The 25,205-nt window shown below is 41.6% G+C and overlaps 1 protein-coding gene across 1 annotated transcript in view; it reads left to right on the forward strand.

Moving 5' to 3' along the window:
• Window positions 1-21,719: 21,719 nt before the first annotated feature.
• Window positions 21,720-25,205, forward strand: part of LOC135704090 (uncharacterized) — a 40,252-nt gene continuing 36,766 nt past the window's right edge. Inside the window, exons 1-3 of the mRNA XM_065225517.1 lie at window positions 21,720-21,904; window positions 21,983-22,193; window positions 24,140-24,297. Of these exons, the coding sequence (XP_065081589.1) occupies window positions 21,720-21,904; window positions 21,983-22,193; window positions 24,140-24,297 (554 nt within the window). The remainder of the gene's footprint in view (window positions 21,905-21,982; window positions 22,194-24,139; window positions 24,298-25,205) is intronic.

The following is a 25,205-nucleotide window of genomic DNA, read 5'->3' on the forward strand; positions in this document are numbered from 1 at the left end:
GAAAAGCAGCATTTTCATAGCTTCCGGGACTGTCAACCAAGAAATTTACGTGAAAGAGTGTTTGAATAAACGTCTGCTGCCTTTCCTGAAGAAACACGGTTGTTCCGTACTGTTTTGGCCGGATTTGGCATCTTGCCATTACGGTAAAAAGGCCATGGAGTGGTACGCCGCCAACAACGTGCAGGTGGTTCCCAAGGACAAGAACCCTCCCAACACGCCAGAGCTCCGCCCAATTGAGAAATACTGGGCTATTGTCAAGCGGAACCTAAAGAAGACCAAAAAAACTGCTAAGGGCGAGCAGCAGTTCAAGGCAAACTGGCTTTCTGCGGCGAAGAAGGTGGACAAGGTGGCTGTACAAAATCTGATGGCAGGGGTCAAGCGTAAGGCCCGGCAATTCGGATTTGGAAAAGCGGAAGCCTAACTGAATATTTTTCCTGAATTTTATACTAATTGAACTTGAAAAAGAAATTTAATTTGATTTTTTAAATAAACGATTTCACCGATTTACACGCGTTTTCCCTTGACCAAATTTTGACCGTATCACCCTTTACGCTCGGTGTTTATCCTCAATTATTCATCAATTCCGCACACCTTCCACAGCCCAATGACGACTGACTACTACTAGGTTTCAAAAACGAAGCTCTAGGCTTATGTGGAAATATTATAAGTTGAGTTTTGGAAGCGTTGGGAGAAATCTTCCATTTTTGTAAATAAGAAGAGAAAATATCTAAACTTTTCTGCAGTCTGCTGCAAATAACACGAAGACTTATTCCTTTAGCGGAAATGCCTGTGTCATCAGCGAACAAAGATTTGTGGCAACCCTGAGGCAAATCAGGGAGGTCCAAAGCGAAAATGTTATACAATATAGGCCCAAGAATGCTACCCTGAGGAACTCCTGCACTAACAGGTAGTCGATTGGATTTGGAATTTTGATAATTTACCTGCAGAGTTCTGTCAGTTAAATAATTTTGAACTAATTTCATAATGTAAAGTGGAAAATTAAACTTTTTCAATTTAGCAATCAAACCTTCATGCCAAACACTGTCGAATGCTTTTTCTATGTCTAGAAGAGCAACTCCAGTTGAATGGCCTTCAGATTTGTTTGAACGAATTAAATTGGTAACTCTCAAGAGTTGATGAGTAGTTGAATGCCCATGGCGAAATCCAAACTGCTCATCTGCAAAAATTGAGTTCGTATTGATGTGAAGCATCATTCTATTCAAAATTATCTTCTCAAAAAGTTTACTTATTGAAGAAAGCAAACTTATTGGGCGGTAGCTAGAAGCTTCAGCTGGATTTTTATCCGGCTTCAAAATTGGAACAACTTTCCATTTATCAGGAAAGTATGCCAAATGGAAACATCTGTTAAATAATTTTACCAAGAAAGACAAGGAACTCTCTGGGAGTTTTTTGATGAGGATATAGAAAATTCCATCATCACCTGGAGCTTTCATATTTTGAAACTTTTTAGTTATAGACCTTACTTCGTCCAAATCAGTCCCCCAGGAATCATCAAAAATATTTTCCCGGGAGAAAATATTCAGAAAATCCCGAGCAACCTGATTCTCAATAGGACTAGTAAGACCCAAACTGAAATTATGGGAACTCTCGAATTGCTTAGCAAGTTTCTGAGCTTTTTCCAAATTTGTGATCAAAATTTTACCACCTTCTTTAAGCGCTGGAATAGGCTTTTGAGGTTTTTTCAAAATTTTTGTGAGTTTCCAAAAGGGTTTGGAACTTGGGTCTAATTTAGAAACATTATTTTCAAAAGTTTTGTTCCTCAGGGCAGAGAATCGTTTTTTGATTTGTTTTTGCAAATCCCGCCAGATAACCTTCATGGCAGGATCGCGTGTTCTTTGATATTGTCTCCTGCGGACACTTTTAAGACGGATCAAGAGCTGAAGATCGTCGTCTATTACAATTGAATCGAATTCAACCTCGCATTTTGGAACTGAGGCAGCTCTTGCTTCAACTATAGAAGTAGTCAGAGATTCAAGAGCACAATTAATTTCATCTTTGGTTTGCAAAGGAATGTTTGGATCGAAGTTATATTCCATAAATGTTTGATATTGCTCCCAATCAGCTCTATGGTAATTGAAAATAGAGCTGTTGGGATTACAAATTATTTCTTAGGAAATTTCAAAAGTTACTGGAAGGTGATCAGAACCGAAGTCAGCATGGGTTACCAATTGGCTACAAAGTTGACATTAATCAGTTAAGACCAAATCAATAGTTGAGGGATTTCTTGCAGAAGAAAAGCATGTTGGGCTGTTTGGATATTGAATAGTGTAATAACCTGCAGAACAATCATCAAACAGAATATTACCATTGGAATTGCTTTGAGCATTATACCATGAGCGGTGTTTTGCATTAAAATCACCAATAATGAAGAATTTAGACCTATGACGGGTAAGTTTCTGAAGGTCACCCTTGAGAAAATTCTGTTGCTGGCCTACGCATTGGAATGGCAAATGGGCAGCTATAAACGTAAGTTGTCCAAATTTTGTTTCAACAGAAACTCCCAAAGTTTCAAAAACTTTGGTTTCAAATGAAGAAAGAATTTTATGTTTGATTCGTCTATGAACAATGATGGCAACACCACCACAATGTCCATCAAGACGATCATTTCTATAAATTAAATAATTTGAGTGCTTCTTAACCTTATGGTCAGGTTTAAGGAACGTTTCAGTTATAACGGCAATATGCACGTTATGAACTCTCAAAAAGTTAAATAGCTCGTCTTCATTATCTTTAAGAGATCGAGCATTCCAATTTACAATATTTAATGCTTTAAAATCCATTACTAAATTTTAAAGTCATGACAATATTATTTGCAAATTTTACTCCAGTTTGAATAGCATCAAACATGGAGTTAGATTTAAGCATATCAGAAATCATGTCAATTAATGAATTCTGTAAAAATTCCATTTTAGGAGCAGTAATGCTTCCTAAGTCAAAATTGTCAAACTTTCCGTTAGAACTTTGGTTAGTATTTTGATTTCTACCCGGTGCATTAGCAGCATAGGTAGCTCCATTAACTCGTTGAACATTGTTAGCAGCGAGGGGAGTAGGTACAGATAAAACATTTGAAGCAGGGGTGATATTTGTACCTACGGGTACGAATGTAGAATTTGTTCCTCGCTAACCGTTGTTAACAGCAGAGGAATTTGTGGAGCGTTTCCTACCTGACGGTTAGAACGAGATTGTAGGATCGCGTTGCAAGTCTTACATTCCCAAAAATTGGTTTTGTGGTTTTCACCACAATTTGAACATTTAAATTTTTTAGGATCTTCCTTCACAGGACAGTCGTCCTTTGCGTGAGAGGAATCACCACAATTCATGCATTTAGCTGGCATGTAGCAATTTTTAGTTCCGTGACCCCATCCCTGGCACTTACGGCACTGAGTGAAGTTTTGGAAATTTCCTCCAGTCTTCCTGAAGTGTTCCCACTTCACTCGGACATGGAGCATAAGGCTAGCTTTTTCTAAGGCCTTAAGGCTGTTTAGTTCACTGGACTTGAAGTGAACTAAATAAAAATCATTAGAAATCTCGTTGCGCGAATCGCCAGGACGGGATTTCATTTTCATTTTGATTACTTGGAGTGGCACAACTCGTAAGTAAAAAATTTGTGCTTCTTCTCAGTAAGATATTTGAGAAGACATTTAAATCCGTCCAAGGTTTCAGCCAATACACGGCATTCACCCCGACGTCCAATTTGTAGTGAAAACTTAACTTTCACGAAGTTCAAAAGTTCCATGCGAAGAGCATGGAAATCGGAAGTGGTTATCACAATGGGGGAATCTTTTCCTTCTTGGCATTAAGCCGGGAAAGTTTACTAGAATTTTTCTTGGATGATGGATCATTCTCATCATCCTTGAGCAAATCAAATTGATTACTCAAATTAATTTCATTAGAAGGGGGATCAAGAGTTTGCCCCTTTCTTTTGCGTTTAGGCGCCATGGCGGCAGTAACTTTTTATCCAAATCGACTTCCAAGCAGATTACTATAAGAATCTGAATGATCGAAGAGGAATTTTCCAAATCGATATCCAAGAAGGATTACCTCGGGTAAGGTCCAAACAAGGATCGAAGAGGAATAAGAGTTGAACAAGGTAAATAATTTTTACAGGTTGAGCACTGAAAAGTGCTATTTAAATTTCTTGTAGCTTTAGGTAGTAGTAACACTTCCTTAAGCAAAAAGCAAATAGATCCGCACGGCAAGAGAGCACGATGCGGACTGAGACACATGATCTTCATTAACTTTTTGCAAGGCGCCTGCTTATTAGTTGACTTATACATTTTATGAATAAAAAACAATAGAAATTTACCATAAGGTATAAGGAGATTTCTATCCGTGTATATGGATAGCCCCTTTTATACTCAACGTTACCTCCAGCATGTTTTATCCTCTCCAACTCATTGGTATTTTTCGGATTGTAATCGATCGAAAGCACATTTATGCACACGATCGCCCGCGAATCCCTAGCACACTCAGTACAACCTATCGTTCTTTATCAAGTCGTTCAGCATAGCCTCGTCAATGTCCAGAAAGCCACGTTACGGAGCCATCTTCACATCGTCCCGAATCCGGTAGCGCGTGTGCGAGTCCTCCATAAAGATGTGCCAACCTTGCATACAGCTCGATCCCATCTTGTTGTAGTCGTTCTGGCAGAAGAATTACTTTTTCGAGGTTTCAATATGGTGCCTTGGTGCGGGGTTGATCGAAAAACGAACACTCGGATATAATTCACACATATTTTTCCCCTTTCGATATGGAGAGGAAATTTTCCAGCATCGACATTCAACCGATCAGTTTGATTCGGTGCTGATCGGTCAGATCGAAGCCCGATTACTTTCGTTGTCTCCACCGTTCCTTCACATAGGATTTGTGTGCTGCAGCTGATTGAAGAAATTCGTGAGAAAATCTAGATAAAAATATACGGATTAGCTTATCAGATGAGAATGAACAAATTCGGTACGATTATAGAAAAAAAATACTGTTTCACTTCCTTAACGAGATTCAAGGTTGACGATTTCCATCGCGGGAGCGAATCTTGAAGCGAATTTGTACTTAGTAAATAAATAGCTGTCAAAATCTTCCTTACATAAGCATTGTTGCCAGATATACCAGATCAATTTGTATTTGACCACTCATTCACTTCAAATACATAAAGGCACAAATCAGGGTACAAATATAAACGTTCAGCACAGTACCGCCAGAATGCGGCACACTGTAAATAGCGTTAATATAATAACAGCTGTGCCGAGTGACTTACCCCTTGCTATCACAATTACTTTACCAACTACGTTTGTGCGCATTGATCAATTTGACATCCAGTGGTGGTTTGTTTACCTTTGCTTGTTAGTCGATTCAAGTGGATTTAAGGTTTTAAATAAAAATAATTAAAAGATATGATATCCGACAATGTTCGTTTGAAAAATATTCGTCTCCAAAAAATCTAAAAAAAAAACAAAGTTATATTTTTTTTTTAATTTCTAAGTCCATGTAAACAAACCACTGCCAGATGTAAAAAAAAGTGAGGTTAACCCGACGGTGCAGCTCCCTGTACGAATTCTCAACAGTTAACTCTTGAAATTCATTTTAAAAAAAATTTCAAATGTTTAATCAATATTGTAATGCCTCTCACTCTTAAAGGCTTATGTTCAATCCGCCGGGATTTACTGAGGCTTAAAATCTCTGATTACGCCTTCCTTTGGAATGACTTTATGACTTTACCAATGTATTTTAAAACTCCCCGTAATTAAACTGAAGATAATTTAATTGCCCTGCAGTTCCCTGATATGTCTTGAAGTAAACTCTTAAAAGCCCACCGAACTTCACCTAAAAATTCTATTTCTTCCTGAACTTCACCGAAATATCTCATGCTTCCTTGGGAATCAATTAAACTTTCTGCAATATTCCTTAAATGAATGGAACTGCCCTAAAAATCTCTGATCGTCCTTGAAGCACTCGGAACTTCCCCGAATAGAATGAAACTTCCTAAAAATTTCCAAACTTTTCAAAAGCTGACTGATCTTCGCTCAGGTTCCTGCTGTTTTTTGAAGTTTTTGAAACTACCATGCAAATCACGGAATTTCCTTAAAATTTGCTCACAATTTCCTGATGTTAATGTTGCTTTCCAGAATTATAATGAAACTCCCGGAACTTTTTTGAAGTTCCTGCGATTTATTTGAAATTTATTGAACTGCCTTCATCGGTTCTTAACGATCTTGGAGCATTTCTAAATTTCTCTAAATTCTCCTGAAGTTCATGGTACTGCCCTGAAATAAATGGAACAGTCCTAAAAATCCTTTAAACTTTCCTAATGGGCTTCTTTGAAGTTCCAAAATTTTCAATGAACTTTTCTTAAGTTCTCTGGAGATCTTTGGGCTATTTTGAAATCCTCGGAACTTTTAAGGATTGTCAAAAATGTCCTGAAGCTGATGGAACTGTTCTAAATTTATCAGAACTTACGCTTGCGCTTAAAACTTCCTCAAAAGTCTGAACGTTCCTACAGGAACTTCCCAGAAAGTATTAATTTTAAGACTCAATTATTAGGTGGTCCTCATAATTACCTTGGAAGCAATCCTTAGATTTCGCTTGAAGTTCTCCCCGAAATGGCATTTGATGTCCTAAGAAATAATATGGAATTCCACTGCAAACTCCACAGAAATTCTGTGTTTAGTTCGGAAAAAAAATTAAGGGAATTTTCAATTTTTTATGTAGAATTTCTATCAATAGGATCTCTGTATATTCGCGCCAAAATTCATAAGAAATGTTCATTGTCTTAATAAATGCACTTAATTAAAAATCTCAAAAAATGAAGGCAAGTTTCAAAGTCCATTCTTTCTTCATTTTAAATCAACCTAATAGCCCATTTATGATTCTGTAAATCAGTTAATTTACATTAATTGATTGTGATATATTTGCACCCCAAAATGGTGAGGACCACAGGGGAAAGAGCGTCCAACATAGCTCTGGTCTTCACAAGCTCCTACCTTACGCTTCCACGTGTCGGATGATGATAGCCAGTATATGCCCATTTATGTGCTGGTAGCGGGGTGTGGGCAATGTCATCACGATTAACCCATATCGTGATGATAGCAAGGCTGAAGAGGTGCAAATCGTCGAGCGTCTGTCCACCAGGAGGTGCGGCTCGAACAGCGTCTGTCTGGGATCCAGTGGCTGAAACAAGAAATGTTGAATCGTGTCAACTAAACCTAAGATGGCAGCCCCATCAACACGATGTAGGTATCGCGACCCTGGTACGGTAGCATACTGAATTATAAAAATACTCAGAAAAATGGAGTAAGAAGCAGAAAAAACGAACGGAATTTTCAGCAACTGACCCAACGGCAACGAAATAAGGACAATGAATGGAAACTTGGTTCTTGGAATGTCAGAACGTTAAATGAACCCCAGGACGAGTGGGCCAGGCCGCTGCTGCTCGTGATATGGCCATCAGTAGCACCCACTTTGCACGTAAGGATATCCGAAAGCACACCTGGAGACACCCTAATGGCGAAACTTGCTCCCAGATCGACCACGTGTTGGTGGATGGTCGGCATTTCTCGGATGTCGTAGATGTCAGGACCTTCAGGGGTCCTAATATCGACTCGGATCACTACCTCGTTGTCGCGAAAATTCCAGCGCGTCTATCGACCGTTACGAGTTCGAGAAACCGGAGATTGATGCGTTTCAACATCCAGCGTTTGACAGTAGATGGTGTTGCTGCAGAGTACCACCAGAAGCTGAATGAGCGGATAGCGGAAATCAACGTGAACGAGAATCTCAACAATCTGTGGGAAGTTGTCCACGGAGTGGTGAGCACAACAGCACGAGAGGTGATAGGTACAGCTCAGAGGTGCCCCCGGAACGGGTAGTTTGACGAGGAGTGCCAGCGAGTGACAGAGGAGAAGAACGTCGCCAGAAGCCGGATGTTGGTGTCTGGTACCCGTCAAAACAGAGAGCGGTACAGGGTAGCAAGGTCAGCCGAGAAACGAACCCATAGCAGGAAAAAAAAATAGTACGAGGAACGCGTTATTGCTGAGGCGCAAGAAAGTATGGAGCAGAATGATATGACCGTGAAGGTAATCTGCTGACAGATAAAACGATGGTGGCTGCCAGGTGGAAGGAGTACGTCGAGACGTTGCTGAACGGAGAGAACGAGAGAGCATCTACAAACAGAACACGCATCGACGACGATGGTCAAGCTGTGGAACCACCAACGCTAGAAGAGGTGAAAAAGGCGATACGAGAGCTGAAAAACAGTAAGGCTGCGGGGAAGGACGAGCTCCCGGCCGAACTTCTCAAACACGGAAGTGAGCAGCTGCACCAGATGATCCACCGTATACTACTCAAGATATGCGAGGAGGAAGAATTGCCCGCTAGTTGGTTGGATGGTCTCGTTTGTCTCCTCTACAAAAAGGGATAAAGACTGGAGTGCACCAATTACAGAGGAATCACGCTTCTGAATCAGGCGTACAAAATATTATCACGTGTTCTGTTCAACAGATTGAGACCGCTTGAGGAATCCTTCGTCGGCGAATACCAGGCTGGTTTTCGTGAGGGTCGATCAACGACGGATCAAATGTTTACCCTGCGTCAAACCCTTGAGAAGTTCCGGGAATACAATTTGCAGACTCATCATCTGTTCATAGATTTCAAGGCAGCGTACGATTCAGTAAAGAGAAATGAGCTATGGCAGATAATGCAAGAAAACGGTTTTCCGACGAAACTAATTAGGCTGATTCGTGCAACGCTGGATGGTTCGAAATCATGTGTACGGGTTGCAGTTGAGATTTCGGCCTCGTTCGTGACCTTAAATGGGTTGAAGCAGGGAGATGCTCTTTCGAACTTGCTATTCAACATCGCCCTCGAAGGAGCGTTTAGGAGAGCTGGCGTGCAGAGAAACGGTACCATCATCACAAAGTCGCACATGCTCCTTGGTTTTGCGGACTACATTGACATCATCGGAATCGACCGTAGAGCAGTGGAAGAGGCGTTCGCGCCTTTTAAGAGGAAGACAGCGAGGATTGGTCTCACGATAAATTCTACCAAAACGAAGTACATGGTCGCCGGTAGAAAGCGTGGGAGCAATAGTGGTGTTGGTAGTGAAGTGGTGCTAGATGGCAAAAAATTTGAAGTTGTGGACGAATTTGTTTATCTTGGTACTTTAGTGACGTGCGAAAATGATGTTACCCGCGAGGTGAAAAGGCGTATTGCAGCCGCGAACAGGGCTTTCTACGGGTTGCGTAGTCAGCTGAAGTCCCGCAGCTTGCGTACGAAAACGAAATTCGCGCTATACAAGACGTTGATTCTGCCGGTAGCCTTTTATGGCCACGAATCGTGGGCATTGAAAGAGGCCGATCGGAGAGCTTTCGGTGTCTTCGAGCGTAAAGTGCTGCGAACAATACTCGGCGGTAAACTGAAAAATGGCATCTGGCGGCGTCGCATGAATCACGAGTTGTACCAAGTATATAACGGCATGGATATTGTGAAGCTTATAAAACAAGGCAGGCTACAGTGGGCTGGGCATGTAGCACGAATGCCGGAAGAGCGTCAAGTGAAGTTAATATTCAGCAAGGAACCCGAAAGAGGACGTCGGCTTCGGGGTAGGCCACGCACGCGTTGGCTTTGTGCAGTTGAGGAGGACATTAGGTCCTTGAACGTCCAAGGCGACTGGAAGCGATTGGCTCAGGACCGAGACCAATAGAGACAGTTACTTCGTTCGGCGCAGATTTGCATTCAACGGGTCGTCGCCCATCAGGTACTAGGTAAATCAGTTAATTTAAATAATCAGGGAAAATATATCTTTGATGTCTAATAGTCCGGAAAGTTGAAAAACCCCGCTCTTTTCGAAATTTCCCAGAAGCTCAAGAGCTCAAGATTGGAACTTCACAAAAATTATGATTTTTTGTAGTTAATTGAAAATATCGAATATGCCATTTTGGTCAAATTCCGGCTGAAACTTGGTGCATTTCCTCTAGTGAACAATTATTTCATGGAATTCAGAATTCAGAGAGGGAAAAACCAAATTGATTCTTCAGTTGGCGTGGAATTGATCCACTTTGGAGTTTGTCATTTCTTGACCGTGTTGGCGTTTTTACGTTTAATTTGGGCGTTTTTAACATTTTTAGCGTCTTCAAGTTCAACCTTCATTTAACAGTCCCTTTTGTAATTTTGAGCCATTTTGGCGATTTGAGGTCATTGCCTTTTCTAATACCATGTTGAGAAGCGTAATTTTGGCAGAGTTGGTTGGAAATGCTATCCAACATGTAGTTTTAGTGTGATAGATAATTTATAAGCTTTAGAATTGCATTATAACACACCATCGACTGGAAATGCTTTCGGCAGCGTGGGGCTTTAGGTAGTGAAGAAACGTCGCTAGAACTATTCCACAGCCGCAGACAGTAATGAGCAAAGGCGGGCGCACACTTTTTGCCTATTGATTTTAAGACATACTTCAAATCTCCGGCTTTTTTAACCCAATTTGTCCATTTTCGGCGATATTTAACTATTATGGTTAGAGTTAAACATAAATGACTCAAGACATCGCCCGTTTCTAACGTACCTCTGTGTTTAATGTCCACTAGACTGATGCAAAATTTGAAATTTTTGCTCCACAGTGCTCGACCGGCTCCAAATTGGGCCCTGATTAGCCTTCCAAAACTTGAACCCATTTAGTGAGAAACTGACTTGGTACAAACCATTTGAAGTTTATATGGAAATTACTATGGGAAAACAAAACTTTTTGTTCATTGTCTTCTAGCCATTTTACATATTGTACTGTTAACAAATTTTATTGCTATTCTTATGGGAATTTTTAACAGCTACAACTTTGCAGAACATCGTTTTTCAGCCAAACGTCAAATTAAATAGTTATTAATTGTTTAAGAGATGGCAAGATTAAACAACTGTTTTGTGGGCAACACTGTATTCTGCAGTGTGACATAGTAGCCATGATTTTTGTTCTCTATTCTACGCGCCATAAACACCAATGTTGCCTGCTGAACAGTTGATTGAGCATAATCATAAGACATCAGTGACTTGAATCATTAATCATTTGTGTTCCTTACATTTGATAGAAAAGTGGTCTTGAACAAAGTTGTAGCTGAGAAAATTTTCAGCAAGCTCAGGTATCATTTTCTAAAGTAGAGTGAACTGGTGAATTTTGAGATAGATATGAACCGAAATTATGGTTTTTCCATAGTAATTCCCATATAAACTTCAAATGGTTTGTGCCAAGTCAGTTTCTCACTAAATGAGTTCAAATTTTGGAAGGCTAATCAGGGCCCAATTTGGAACCGTTTGAGCACTGTGGAGCGAAAATTTCAAATTTTGCATCAGTCTAATGTCCACCCCCTGTGTCCGCTAAACTGCACTTATGCGCCAATCCTGTTTGTGTCGTTCTCTGATAGCAAAAAAACATTTATTTGACGTACTTCACCGAACCACACGCACGTGCTTGCTTCCCATATAACTGATAACACATACCAAGCCCATGACGTTATTCAACTTCCAGCTCGGGGCCGATCGCATCTCGGTTCAGAAGTTTTAATTAAAAGGAAGAGTAAATCGATTTTTGCTCTGCCTCCAGCCTCCCAATTTAGACCTGGCAGGTGGGCTTTCAACGTTTACGCATCCACACTGAGTTGATGGGCAGAGTAAATGAATTCAGATCTAAAGATGAAGTGGCTTGATGGGTGTCAAGCGAAGTTTAATAATGAAACGAAACTGTGGGGTGTGTGTCCGGACAAAACTGATAACCCCGGCCCAGCAGCGCCAAATCGCGAAACACTTCCGATACGGGGAAGCTAAACGTTTGGATCAAGACATCGTAATCTATTTAGGTTTCTTAGAATGTTGGCCCATAGAGCCAAAGGTCGCTTTCGAACGAACACTTCGACAGAAATATTAGAATGATAACGGGACGCCGCAATGTTTAAACCGGGCAGTTCACTTAGCAGATTAGTAAAACGGGCCCCTTTTTACGATGTATATGATGGATACTAAAGTAGGCGAGCTCAACCACAGGTGTCGCATGGCACCCAAATCCAAGATTCTGAGAAAGCCGTGCGTAAACATTTGTCACACGACAGTGCTGTAACTGGCCTGATAAGTGATGAAATCGAACGTGGTGTGACTGACGTATCTACAATTATGAATTATGGAGCTGCATTATTGGGGATGCGGGATTTATACTCGGCATATTTTTCTATGCTTGTAGTTCGCGTGGTGTTGTACAAGTATCCAATTTAGGTTTTGGCGATGGATCCAAAATAGAACAATAGGCCGAGAATAGATCCGTATATGTCTTGATGAAAGCTGCTTTTTCTCAAATTTAACCTGGGTTCTTTTATTGCCCAGCAGGTCTTATCTAAAATCGAACGAATTGTAACCCTTTACTTCAATAGCTGGTGTCTGATTAGATAGACACGTGTTTAACGATTGGCTTTTATCTGTGCCGCAATCGTATTTACTGGCTGCAAATCTAAACCGTGCAATTTATCACCATCGTAATCATCATCTTCATCATCATCATTCAGAAAGCCTAAAGATCGTTTTTTGTGTTTTTTGTGCACTTCCAGAATTCCCACACTGAACCAAAACATCCTCCTCTAAGTGAGTGAAAAGTAATTTGCTTTCTCCCCTTAACGAATCGCTGTCCGATTATGGTTGTCTACTTTTTGATTTGAGTTGATGCAAATTTGAGAATTTGTACGCATTTTTGTCATGGTGTGGTTACACATTTATTTACACATATATTTCACAGATTGTAAGCTTCTAAAGGCACAACAGCTTCTTTACCGCAGGACTGGTAGCGAGTCACTTTTTAGTGACTTGGTCACGTTTTTCAAGGCAGTCACTAAAAAGCCTTTTTTTTATTAGTTTGTTTATTTACTAGGCTCAGTCGACTTTGACACATTTCGGAGCCAAAAAATCCGTAATTTTTTAATTAACATTTTAAACAGCTCACACTAAAAAAATCTGAATTTTATTGGTGATGTAAACATCCATGCATGCAAATATTCATGCATGTAAACTTCCTTTTCACGTAAACTAGCAGCTTGCAAGAAGTGTTGCAAACAAAGGTGGAAAGTTTCATACAATATATGGAATATTGCATGACATGTCTCATAAATTTACACGATTTATAATGTAAATTTGTATGATTTATGACGCTCCATTTATGTGCATCATAGTAACGGAAATTAACACTACTTTTTTTTAGCTGTGAGCAGTAAATCGAAGTTAGTATTGGGTACCAATTATTGGTGGCGGGCTCGAGGTTAAGGGGTAACAATTTCGATTGGAAGGAGTTAGGTAGGAAATAGGATGCTGAAACTTCTTTCAGATACTACTCTCGGACGGTTGACCAAATCCTGGCTGACAGCCGGGCAAGTCGCACAGAAACAGGAGGATAATACGACGGGGACACAATGGCTGGAAATTGTTTGGAAAGGAGGGGATGGTCACATCAAACTCTAACATCAGACAAACAAAGGAATTCGTAGATCGCCTGCATGTAGGGAAGATCATGGGCGAGATCATGGGTTCCCAATACATCTCTTACTTCACGGAAGGCATGTCTACCTCGGGCCATTAGGGTATCCAATAGACGTGCTCTGGAGGCGTCATTACCCGGGCAATGCCAAACTGCGAGATGGATGTAATCACAGCCGGTTTTGCACCTACATATATTGCTGTCAACAAGGTTTATTCTGTAGAGATGTGCGTCTAGCGAGTAGTGGTTGGACATAAGTCTTGACATCACGCGAATAAATCCCCGACTTACATCCCGACCTTTGATCCATGCTCTCGAAGAAACATTTGGAGTGATGGAATGTAACCACCGCCCAAGAGAATTAGTTGTCCAATCGTTTTGCCAACTTAGAAGAGAACTCTGACGCACTAAATCGTAAAATTCATCGTGTGAAATTCGCCTGTCATAAAATTCGCCTTCCTGCGCGCCCACCTTTGTCTTCTCATTGCCTGGGATTGAGCAATGTGAGGGGACCCATACAAAGGTAATCATATATCAAGAGCCACATGTGAAAAGGGCCTACAAACTTTTTGTAAACAAACCTTTCTAGGCCCTTTTCTCGCCAACCGAGGGTCGCCTACGCTAACCAGGAATATCATCGGGAACGGGAAAGTGTCCCCTACCCGGTGATGTTAAAGGTTTGCGTTGGTGTCATATGGGTGGCAAGAAAAGGGCATAAGAAGGTTTGTTTACAAAAAGATTGTATGCCCTTTTCACATGTTGTTCTGGATATGATCTTTCGACCAGCACACTCATCTGCTCCCTTACCTTTGAAAGGAAATAAGATGAGTGCCTACTTGGTTTCATCGACCGAATAGCCTCAATCGAACTGAGACTATCCGAGAAGATGAAGTAATGGTTTGTGGACATGTCGGAAATCATCCCTAATGCGAAGCTGATAGCAATCAATAGCCAGCTCAGCAACATAAACGCAACAAGATTCCTGAAGCTTCCGGAAGGCTGTTTAGTATTCATTGAAGACACCGAAGCCAGTGGATCAGCCAATGCGTGATCCATCAGTGAAAAATCTTCTAATTCAATTGACTTGCTAGTACTTTTCAGCACAAATACTGTTTCATGGAGAGATCATAGTCAATGTGGGAACTGTAGTTAGTAAAGCATACACGAGGAACCACTGGTCAGACACTGGCGAGGACACTGAAAATGTCGCTTTTCCCTCCGGTTGCCGTAAAAAACTCCTGCCCAGGCAGTTGTGTGAAGTCTGTGTTGACGTTGGTTTCGTCGTCCATTACCACGCAAACGAACGTAACATCGTCGTGTGCAGCTTCTGGATTTCCATTTCTCCCCGATCCAGAGGCTGTCGACAAACGTTCCCCGAACACTTTGATTACGTTGGTGACAGTTGATTTGGCCACTTTTAACGATTTTCGCGATGCGCGTGCAAAACTTTGATGCGTCGAGCCTCTTGCTTGGACGCCATTTTGATAACTGAAGAGCAAATGTCAAAGTCAAAATAAAAAAATCATTCTACAAAATGACTTGATCAAGTACGATACCTGGTTGTATTCAATTTACCATTGCATGAAGGGTCAAATAACGGAGGGTGGACCCGTAAGCAGAGACACTTACGCATGATCTACGGGAGCAAGAAGAATCTCCTTCCAATGATAAGAATGTTCCAACCCGATACACAACAAGTCATCATACGAGGGGATGTCCTAATTAGTGGGGAGAAGAGCCCACCTTCAATTCACGAAATGTTAATAACAGGGAGTTGGCAGTTCCACTCTCCCCATCCAAATCGCTTCAATCGTACCAATCCCATCCCTACCCAATGAATTTATATGTTTATATGAAAATATGTAGAATATAAAAATATAATATAATTGCTGCCAACGGCGACAACCATGACGAAAAACAGCGAACTTGGAACATACCACTCGTCTAGGATATAACACCTTTGCTTGGCTCTTCTACTGGATCTTCATAAGACTGATGCAAAATTTGAAATTTTCGCTCCACAGTGTTCAAACGGTTTCAAATCGGGTCCTGATTAGCCTCCGAATGTTAAAACTCATTTGATAAGAAACTGACTTGGCACAAACCATTTGAAGTTTATATGGAAATTACTATGGGAAAACAAAACTTTTTGTTCATTGTCTTCTAGCCTTTTTACATATTTAACTGGTACCAAATTCTATTGCTTTTCTTATGGGAATTTTTATCAGCTACAACTTTGCAGAAAATCGGTTTTCAGCCAAACGTCAAATTAAATAGTTATTAATTGTTTAAGAGATTGATAATCTTATGGCAAGATTAAGCAACTGTATTGTGTATTCTGCAGTGTGACATAGTAGCCATGATTTTTGTCCTCTATTCTACGCGCCATAAACACCAGTGTTGCCTGCTGAACAGTTGATTGAGCATAATCATAAGGCATCAGTGACTTGAATCATTAATAATTTTTGTTCCTTACATTTGATCGAAATGTGGTCTTCAACAAAGTTGTAGCCTCTTAGAAATTTTTTAACAAGCTCAGCTATCATTTTCCAAAGTAGAGTGAACTGGGGAATTTTGAGATAGATATGAACCGAAATTATGGTTTCTCCATAGTAATTCCCATATAAACTTCAAATGGTTTGTGCCAAGTCAGTTTCTCACTAAATGAGTTCAAATTTTGGGAGGCTAATCAGGGCCCAATTTGGAACCGTTTGAGCACTGTGGAGCGAAAATTTCAAATTTTGCATCAGTCTAATCGTCATGTTCACCATCTATCACTGTTTGCAAAAATATCTAATTGCAATTACCTGTGTTGTGATACTTCCTTCAACGAAAAGAAATTTTCTTGCATTGTCATAGTCATCTGGTCTAAAGTAGCTGGTCCACCGAGCACTCGCAATGAGCGGTCCGTACAGATTAGTATGAGATGGTGTTATATGCAAAGTGCTAAAAGAGGATGAAAGAAATAAGAAAGAGATAAGTTTCAAGAAGGGTTAGTTTCATCGGATTCCCCATCTAACCACACTCAAGCAAAGTAAGTATATACAAGCTATTTTGCGACTATATGGTTACTTGGGTACTCATATGGCCGTCAGAATGGTTCATCGGTTGCGAAGTGAAGTATTTCTGAAAGAGATGCGTTATATTTCTCAATGTTTTGATTTTATCCTAACGTTACCTCCATATTATAACACGGACAAACAGACACAACTGATTGAACATTTATCATTGTAATCACTACCACCATTTGTTGGCGATACACTCAACAAATGGCTGGTGTGTAAACGTCAAACGCAAGGGAATTGATTATGCGCGCCACAAGTGGCGGTACTACCAACTAAGAAACATTTAAATTTACCGTTAAAAGCGATTTCGATGCACATTTTGAGAGTGTTACGTCTGCTTATATGCTATCATATCTTCACTATCGCAACTTCGATGCATCCGCGAAAGTACTTGCATTTTTCTCAGGCACGTTTGATCTAACTGCAACCACTCTCTCATACTCGAAATTGATCTAACTGCAACCACTCTCTCATACCGCACAAAGTAGGAGAGCGAATAGGGACAAACACACAGAAACAGAAATAAAACGAATTTTGTACAAATGTAAATAAACCGTAAAGCTTGGTTTAGACTAGGCAAGTCAAATGATCAACTCAGTTGAATTCAATTGGCTTGAAAAGTTGAGCATGGTTCAACTTTTTTCAATTCAAGTGAGTTGATCAAGTCAGTTGAATGGCATGGTTTACACGTTCAATTCGCGTTCAAGTCAGTTGAATTCAACTGACTTGCTCAATTAACTTGCCCTGTCGAAACTCACCTTAAGAGCCACTCAATATATCGTCGTTCATATTATAAATAAATCTGCACGCAAACCAAAAATCTATTACAATGAATGTTAGTTCCGTTTCCTATCATCCTCTGTTCATGAACATCGCAGCGAATGTTAGAAGTTGGCCTTACAGGCGATGTAATGGTTTTTTGTCTTTTTCATTTCGTGTTCTATCTACGCTTTCGACTATACCAGTAAGCACATTGTAGAACATTGTAGAACGACGCACACACTTGCCTCGAATCTCTCCAGCAGAAAAAGCATACGAAGTCGAGTATGCGAGAAAATGAGCGCTTCATGTTTGCTTTTAGGCTACCCATATTCAGAAGCATGGAGAGAGCAGTGGAGAAAGCACAGGTCTGATAATCGCAACGTTCGTGGTTCGAGTCCAGTCCGGCAATCTGATTCCTATTTTTTTTCGACATAACTAATTTACCTCACTAATACACTCTACATTTTTCGGTCTCCAATTTTCTTGCATTGGACCGCAGCTAGGTATATCGCATCCTCGGTTCATGCGGTCTCCACTAACATCCTCTGATGATGAATCCCACATAATTGTAAGCGAATCTTACATCCCCCGGTTGGGTGTAGAAATCATCGATAGAAGTCATTGTTTACAAAAGCTGTTAGGCCCTAATTCCAGCTCTATCTAGAAATCTCTCTAGCTTTAATTTTTTGAATGTGTTTGACATCACTCCGCGTTCGTGTTAGTTTTCGTTGCCCGTCCTCTTGTTGAGTTTGAATGGTGGGAAGTACATTCCACTACCAGATTAGGGAGACGTATAGCGGCAGGTGACGGGACTGGCCGATGATGAGAAGTTCTCTCTCGTAGAGTTTTAGGGTATGCGTGAGCTCTACCCTTTCTCTGAGTGACTTTCTTGAATGTGAATTCATGGGGATTAAGCTGGTTTTAGATTAGGCAAGCCAAATGATCAACTCAGTTGAATTCAATTGGCTTGAAAAGTTGAGCCTGGTTCAACTTTTTTCAATTCAAGTGAGTTGATCAAGTCAGTTGAATGGCATGGTTTACACGTTCAATTCGCGTTCAAGTCAGTTGAATTCAACTGACTTGATCAATTGACTTGCCCTGTCTAAACCCACCTTAATAGGGAATTCCCGTTGGGTCGTTTAGTTGGAAGCTGTCTGGAACGATGCGTAAATCCTTTCTAGGAATCAATGGAATCGCCCTTAGGAGAGTCTCATCCGGGCAATTTAACTTGTGGAGTGGCGCTTAAGCCACGCGTATTTAAGCTGGATCGTCCGGGCTAGCTTCAAGCTCTAGGATCAGTTTCATGTATTCTCCTCTTTTAGGGATGATTTGGACCCTCTGGATGGCCATTTCGTGGATCCAAGGGTCAATTTCCCAATCACAACTCTGAATTCATATTGATAAGATGTCAATGAATAGTTTGAAAAAACCGTGGAGCTATAGGATCAGTTTCATGAATTTACCACTTTAACGGATGTTCCGGATTTTGCGGTGAACCATCGCGTGGTCTTCAGGGTCTATATTCCGTTTACAACTTCGAATTCATTCTGATATTGGTTTCGAAAAATACGCGAAGCTTTAGGATCAGCTTCATGTATTAACCACTTTTACGGATGTTCCGGATCTTCTAGTGGACCATCCCGTAGTCCCCAATGTCCATATTCAGGTCACAACCCCAAATCCATTCTGATAAAGTATTTTTGAGTGGTTACAAAAAAACGTGGAGCACGAGGATCAGTTTAATGAAGTGGCCACTTTCACGGACGTTCCGAATCTTTTAGAGGACTATCCCGTAGTCCACAGCATCCATATTCCGATCACAAATGCGAATTTATTCTGATAAAACGTTAATAAGTGGTTTTGAAAAAAAAAACATGGTGCTCTAGTATCAGTTTCATTAATTGACTACTTTTACGGATGTTCCGGATCTTCCAGTGAACCATCCCGTAGTCACCAGCGTCCAAATTCCGATCAAAATTTTGAAAAAACCACGGAGCTACAGGATCAGTTTCATGAATTTACCACTTTTTCGGATGTTCAAGATCTTCTAATAGACCATCCCGTAGTCCTAACCGTCCATATTCCGATCACAACTCCAAATTTTCATGAATTGACCACTTTTACAGTTTCATGAATTGACTACTTTTACAAATATTCCGGATCTTCCGATGAACCATGCCGTGGTTCGCAGGGTTCATTTTCCGGTCACAACTCCGAATTAATTGTGATAATACGTCTATGAGTGGTTTAGAAAAATCTACGTAGCTCTAGGATCAGTTTTATTATTTGACCATGTTCCGGGTCTTCCGGAGGACCAGACTTCTGACTTTCCGGATGCAAAATTGTCCCAAAAGGAGGTCATCTATCTTTTCAATAATTTTTCAGAAAACATCAGGAAGTTATCTCTCCAAATTACCCTACAGTAAATGTTTGTCCCCAAATAGCTCTTATCCTACACCAAACCGAGGGAGGGAAGATTCGCTTACAATTATGTGGGATTCACCAGTGATAATTTTAATTTCAGTTTATGATGTTGGTTCGTTTGCAACTATTTTTCAAAAAAATTAAGTTTTTTCGATCGAAAGTGTTCCAAAAGTGCTTTTGAACGTGTTTCGCGGTTGGGTGTGATGAAATTCGTGCATTCCCGGTTGATTTTCAGTGGAAATTCCGTATCAGAAAATTGCCCATCGATTCCTTTTTTTGCCGCTCGACGACGACGGGTGGGCTTTCGCGAGAGTGACGTTTATTGGATCCGTTTCTTTGAACAGCTGTGTCTTTTTGTAACCAGTGGTTGTAAGTGTGCCTACGAATTGCATTGCCTCCTGGGTGGCCGGTTCATCGTATTCGGATGTCACGCTTTCATCGTATAGATCTATCGAGAGTCTTTCAGAGACGATAGTTTTTGTTTAACTGCAGAAGGATATAAATCGTCCTCTAATCGATGGGAACTCTTCGAAATCGCCGTGAAGTCATGGATTCTTTTGCAACATATCGGGTGAGATCTTTCCTTTATTGTTATCTTAACATTCATTCCATTATTATATGACACATTATATGCTGGGTGTTCGCGCACGAGAAGAACGTTTTGTGTGATTTTCTTTAATTTATTCTTTTTAGTGCTGATTAGATTGATCCCCGTTTTCCGCCTCATATTATTCGTCAAAGTCCCATCCATTAACCCCGAGTCGACACTGGTTATGGGACGGTCCAACCAAGGCACCCGATTGAAGCGATTTGGATGGGGAGAGTGGAATTGCCAACTTCTTGTCGTTAACAGATCGTGAATTGAAGGCGGGCTCTTCTTCCCCACTCATTAGGACATCCCCTAGTGCGATGGCTTGTACATTACCGGGTTTTATAGTTGGAAGGAGATTTTCTTTGATCCCGCGGACTAAGCGTAAGTGCCTCTGCTTACAGTTTCGCCCTCCGTTTTTGGCCCTTCATACAATGGTAAATTGAATACAATCAGGTGTTGTACTTGATCAAGTCGTACGAGGTGGACAGTCCACTGTCTAATGGTTGTGCCTGCAACAATGAGTGGTTTCCTTTACATACATACATACATACATACATACATATACTACGTGTATTCGTTATTGCCGGTTCCTTTTGTGCGGTCCCTATTAACCGTACTATAGCAATCTTGACTGTATATGCATTTAGATTAACTTCCGAAGTCCCTCCAGGGTTTCCCGCCATTTTTTATGAATTGGGTGGGGCAGAAAGTATATTTTGTGCAGAATATATAAAAAAGGAGGGACTTCGGATTATAATCTAAATGCATATATAGAGGCACCAGACATCATTCGCTGCCAGACTGCTGAGCAGTACAGTCGACGTTTTTACTCTCGCTCTCTCCGTTCGTTCGATTGCGTTGTTCCGTTTTTTCTCGCGTTGAATAGTGACGCTTACGCTAACCCAGCCATGGGTAAAAAATCGCACGGTGGCGCGAGTGCCGGCAATCCCGGGGAATGGTCTAGGCTTGAAGACAACAGTGACAGTGCGACAGCCACGAAGAAGCTGCTCGACAACAATCGGTTCTCCGTTCTGAAGGACGGTGCAGAACCGGTGACGGAAACAACAAGACCGCCGAAGAAGGGCAGAATGCCGCCCTTCTAAGTGAAGGGCTTCCCTCCCGGATTGCTTCTTCATCACGCAGGGCGTCCGGTACACCATCCAGCTGTGCACGGAAGGATACAAACTGATGGTTCTGGCATTGAAATATTACAAGGCGGTAAAGACCATACTGGACCAATCACAGGTGACATGACATCGAGGTTGTTAGGTTGTTCAAGGTGGTCCTGTGCGGACTATACGACATGGACACAGGCGTCCTCTTGGAAGAGCTGGTGGCTAATTGACTGAAACCGGTCCAAATTCACAAGATGGCCCGCCACAACAAGGCCGTCAAGTACCGTGACCAACTATACCTGGTTCACCTTGAGAAGAACTCAACAACTTTTATGGACCTCCAGGACATCCGCGTCCTATTCAACATATTGGTGAAGTGGGAGCGGTACAAGCCGGTCAGTCATGGAGTCACCCAATGCTCGAACTGCCTGCTGTTCGGGCATGGAACGAAGAATTGCAATATGGTCAGCCGCTGCATCAAGTGTGGCAAATAACACAAAACCGACGCCTGCGACAGACTCGATGAAGCCAATCCCATTTGCGCCAACTGCGGTGCGGATCACAAAGCTACAAGCAAGGCCTGCCCGAAGCGCACCGAGTACTTCGAGATCCGGAAGAAAGCATCGACGAGGAACCAGCCTGGCCGCAAGAAAGTGCCGGAAATTAATGACCAGAACTTCCCACCGATACCTCGACGACCGATTACAGTGCTGCCACCGCTGACTCGAGTGACAAACATTCTCAGACGGAACAAGTCTGTTTCGAAAACATCTGCCATGGCCTTGTTGGACGTTGAAAAGCGTTTGACAATGACTGCCAAGATGGCCTGATGTTCAAATTGCAGCAGTACGGTCTTCCAATCTTCCTAGTGAAGATAATAAACAACTATCTATCGGATAGGACGTTCCGAGTCTCTCTGAATGCCATCACATCGGATGCTTTCAACATCGGTGCCGGGGTTCCACAAGGAAGCATCCTTGGCCCCATTCTATTCAACCTGTTCACCTCCGATATGCCGGCTCTCCCTGATGGTGGATCGTTGTCTCTGTTCGCAGATGACACATCCATCGTCTACAATGGTAGGGTCATCGGAGCTCTGACTGCCAAACTTCAGCGAGGCCTGGACGTCATGTCTGAATATTTCAACAGCTGGAAGATCCGTATCAACGCGGCAAAGACCCAGGTCATCATCTTTCCTCCCTCTTAATCTCCCAGATTTCAGTTCCGTTGGAGAATAACAAGATCTGCCTGAACGGCACAGTGGTGAAATGGTCCGAAGAGGTCGTGTACCTCGGGTTAACACTTTTCAGGGAGCACGTTGACAAAACCAAAACCAAGTACAACATCTTGATAAGATCGTTGTATCCACTTATCAACAGGAGGTCTACCCTGTCTCTGAAAAATAAGCTTGCTGTCTACAAACAAATCATCATTCCCGTATTTGAATACGGGATGCCAATCTGGGAGAGTTGCGCCAAATGCCATCACCTCAAACTCCAAAGGATCCAAAACAAGATCCTTAGGATGATCCTTAACAGTCCCCACGGACTAGAATTTCTGAGGTCCACCGCCTGGCTGGTCTTAAGACTCTGGAGTTTCGGAGAGCTGACTTCATCGCAAGGTTCAGAGATTGTAGGCGATCCGATCAACAGATCGTCTGGCACGTTAGGTTAAGTTAGGTTAAGTAGGTAGAATAACAAATTAAAACATTCAAACAACATACTTCACAAGAAGAAAATTGAAAAAAACATTACACAGTAAAAAACAACATGTACAACACAAAATCAAAAAGTTCACCAAAGATGAAGAGCCCTTCTGGCTTACCTCTTGCCCTGTATTAGCAATTGTAAACCACATAACAAATCAAAATAAAGAAGAATTTTACTACTACTTTTGCTGTGTCAGGTACCCTATTTTGTAGTATGTGCGAGGGAAATCACAAATAGAATGTCTCCAAAATACATGGCATGTTGAGAGATTGAGCTCGTGAGAGCGAATTTTCTCTCTCAAATTTGATTTTTTTGGCTCACTGGTAGTAAAGCGGGTAAAACTGTATGGATTTTTTTTTATTTAATTGTAGCTTGTTCAACAATAATTTTCGGGAAAGAAGTGAACGTCAAAGTCCATGAATGAATTCTTTAGGCTGTCGTTTATTTATTGACCTGAATATGCATTGAAAGCGACTCATTCTCACTTCTCTCAATTTCTATGTAGGGATTTTTATTACTTTCTACGAGATATAAATGAAAGTTATCCTAAACCAAAACAAATGTCAAGTATTTGTTATTATTTCATGATACGATCGCCCCATATCGAATGTTGTTGATGACCCCCATCGCAGCATCTACTCGTGTTCATCGAATCAAGGTGTGAAAAATATTGACGCTCTATTGACGAGATTGCAATCGAAAAAGAAACCGCAACTCTAATTATTCGCTATTTTGCATTCGTTTCGTCACACTTTTCCATTTCCGTCGTCGTCCCACTCGTCGTCTCATTCTACTTCACCGCAGGAAGGTGTGAAATATCGACTGAGAGCGACAAAACATATTTGTCACAAGACCTTGCCCCATTGTTACGTATTTTTACAACACTGGTTCAGTGTCCCCCCGTCGTGCGCTTGGAAACAGCGATCTAAAAAATTTCCTCTCTTTCTTCCACCTCTCCCCCGTAGGTCTACGTGGCTCTATTCAAACCCCTCCGGGTGTCGCGTCATCAGTTCAAGAAGGTGCTCAACTGCATGAAGCTGGTCCGGTCGCTCAAGTACCAGGAGATCTACGCCCAGGAGAAGGTCACCAAGGTGGACAGCCTTTCGTTGGTCCTGTCGGGGAAGTAAGTATCCGCGAACAATCTAGTTAATAGTAGGTACTACGCGGAATCGCAACCACCCAACAAGGTCAGAGTTGTTGTGGTGGATTTGATGCGTCGCCGACGTCGCAATTTTATGACGGCAGTCACACGGTATCAACTTTACGGCCATTTAGTAAATCGTTCAACAAACGAAAACAATCTACCTCTCTTGTTCAATTGAGCGAAAGTATTATTCCGACGGTGACTTCAGCTGTCACTCTCAAGCCACAAGACGAGAGAGAATGTGACGCACGTGATTGACTGTCTCAACTTTTCGCAATTTCATCCGCCGAACAAAAAATACTTTCCCCGAATCACGGTTATCACGGTTATTCCCAACTGCTCTGTGGGGTACAAGTACAAAGGCCATGCATTCGCGTAAATTGATTGCCAAAAAAATAAGGGGAGAGAACTTGATTGCGCCCCATATAAAAAAAAAATACGGCTCTAGTGCCGTAAATTTCCTAATCTACATACATATGGAACTTTCCGCTCTCGTATCTGCCGGTTCGCTTCTCGCTAATTTTGCCTCTCTCTCGCGATTCGTTATCATAAACGACTCGCATACACTCATTTCAACGGCAGCACGGACAACGACGATCACCACCACGACGGCGAAGAAGGTGGACGCGAAACTTTGGCTAATGCCGTCGTCATAATTTAGGGACCGATTAAAGCGGTAGGAGGTGTGCGATTCCAGATGGGAGGAAAATGCCGATACCCACCTTCCTTATCACATGCGTTCGCTTATGACTGTCGTTGGCCTAGGTCAGTGATTTTACTTTCACGAACCGCGAACGAATGACGATTTCAGTGACGTACGGGACGGTTGATGCGTGTGATTTGTATGTGAGTGTGTGCTTTCTGGTTTGAAGTAGTGGGTACTAAAG

Source organism: Ochlerotatus camptorhynchus, unplaced genomic scaffold, assembly GCF_037179485.1.
Source record: "Ochlerotatus camptorhynchus isolate MF236.1 unplaced genomic scaffold, CSIRO-AGI_Acam_v1.1 ptg000230l, whole genome shotgun sequence".
Classification (NCBI taxonomy): Eukaryota; Metazoa; Arthropoda; class Insecta; order Diptera; family Culicidae; genus Ochlerotatus; species Ochlerotatus camptorhynchus.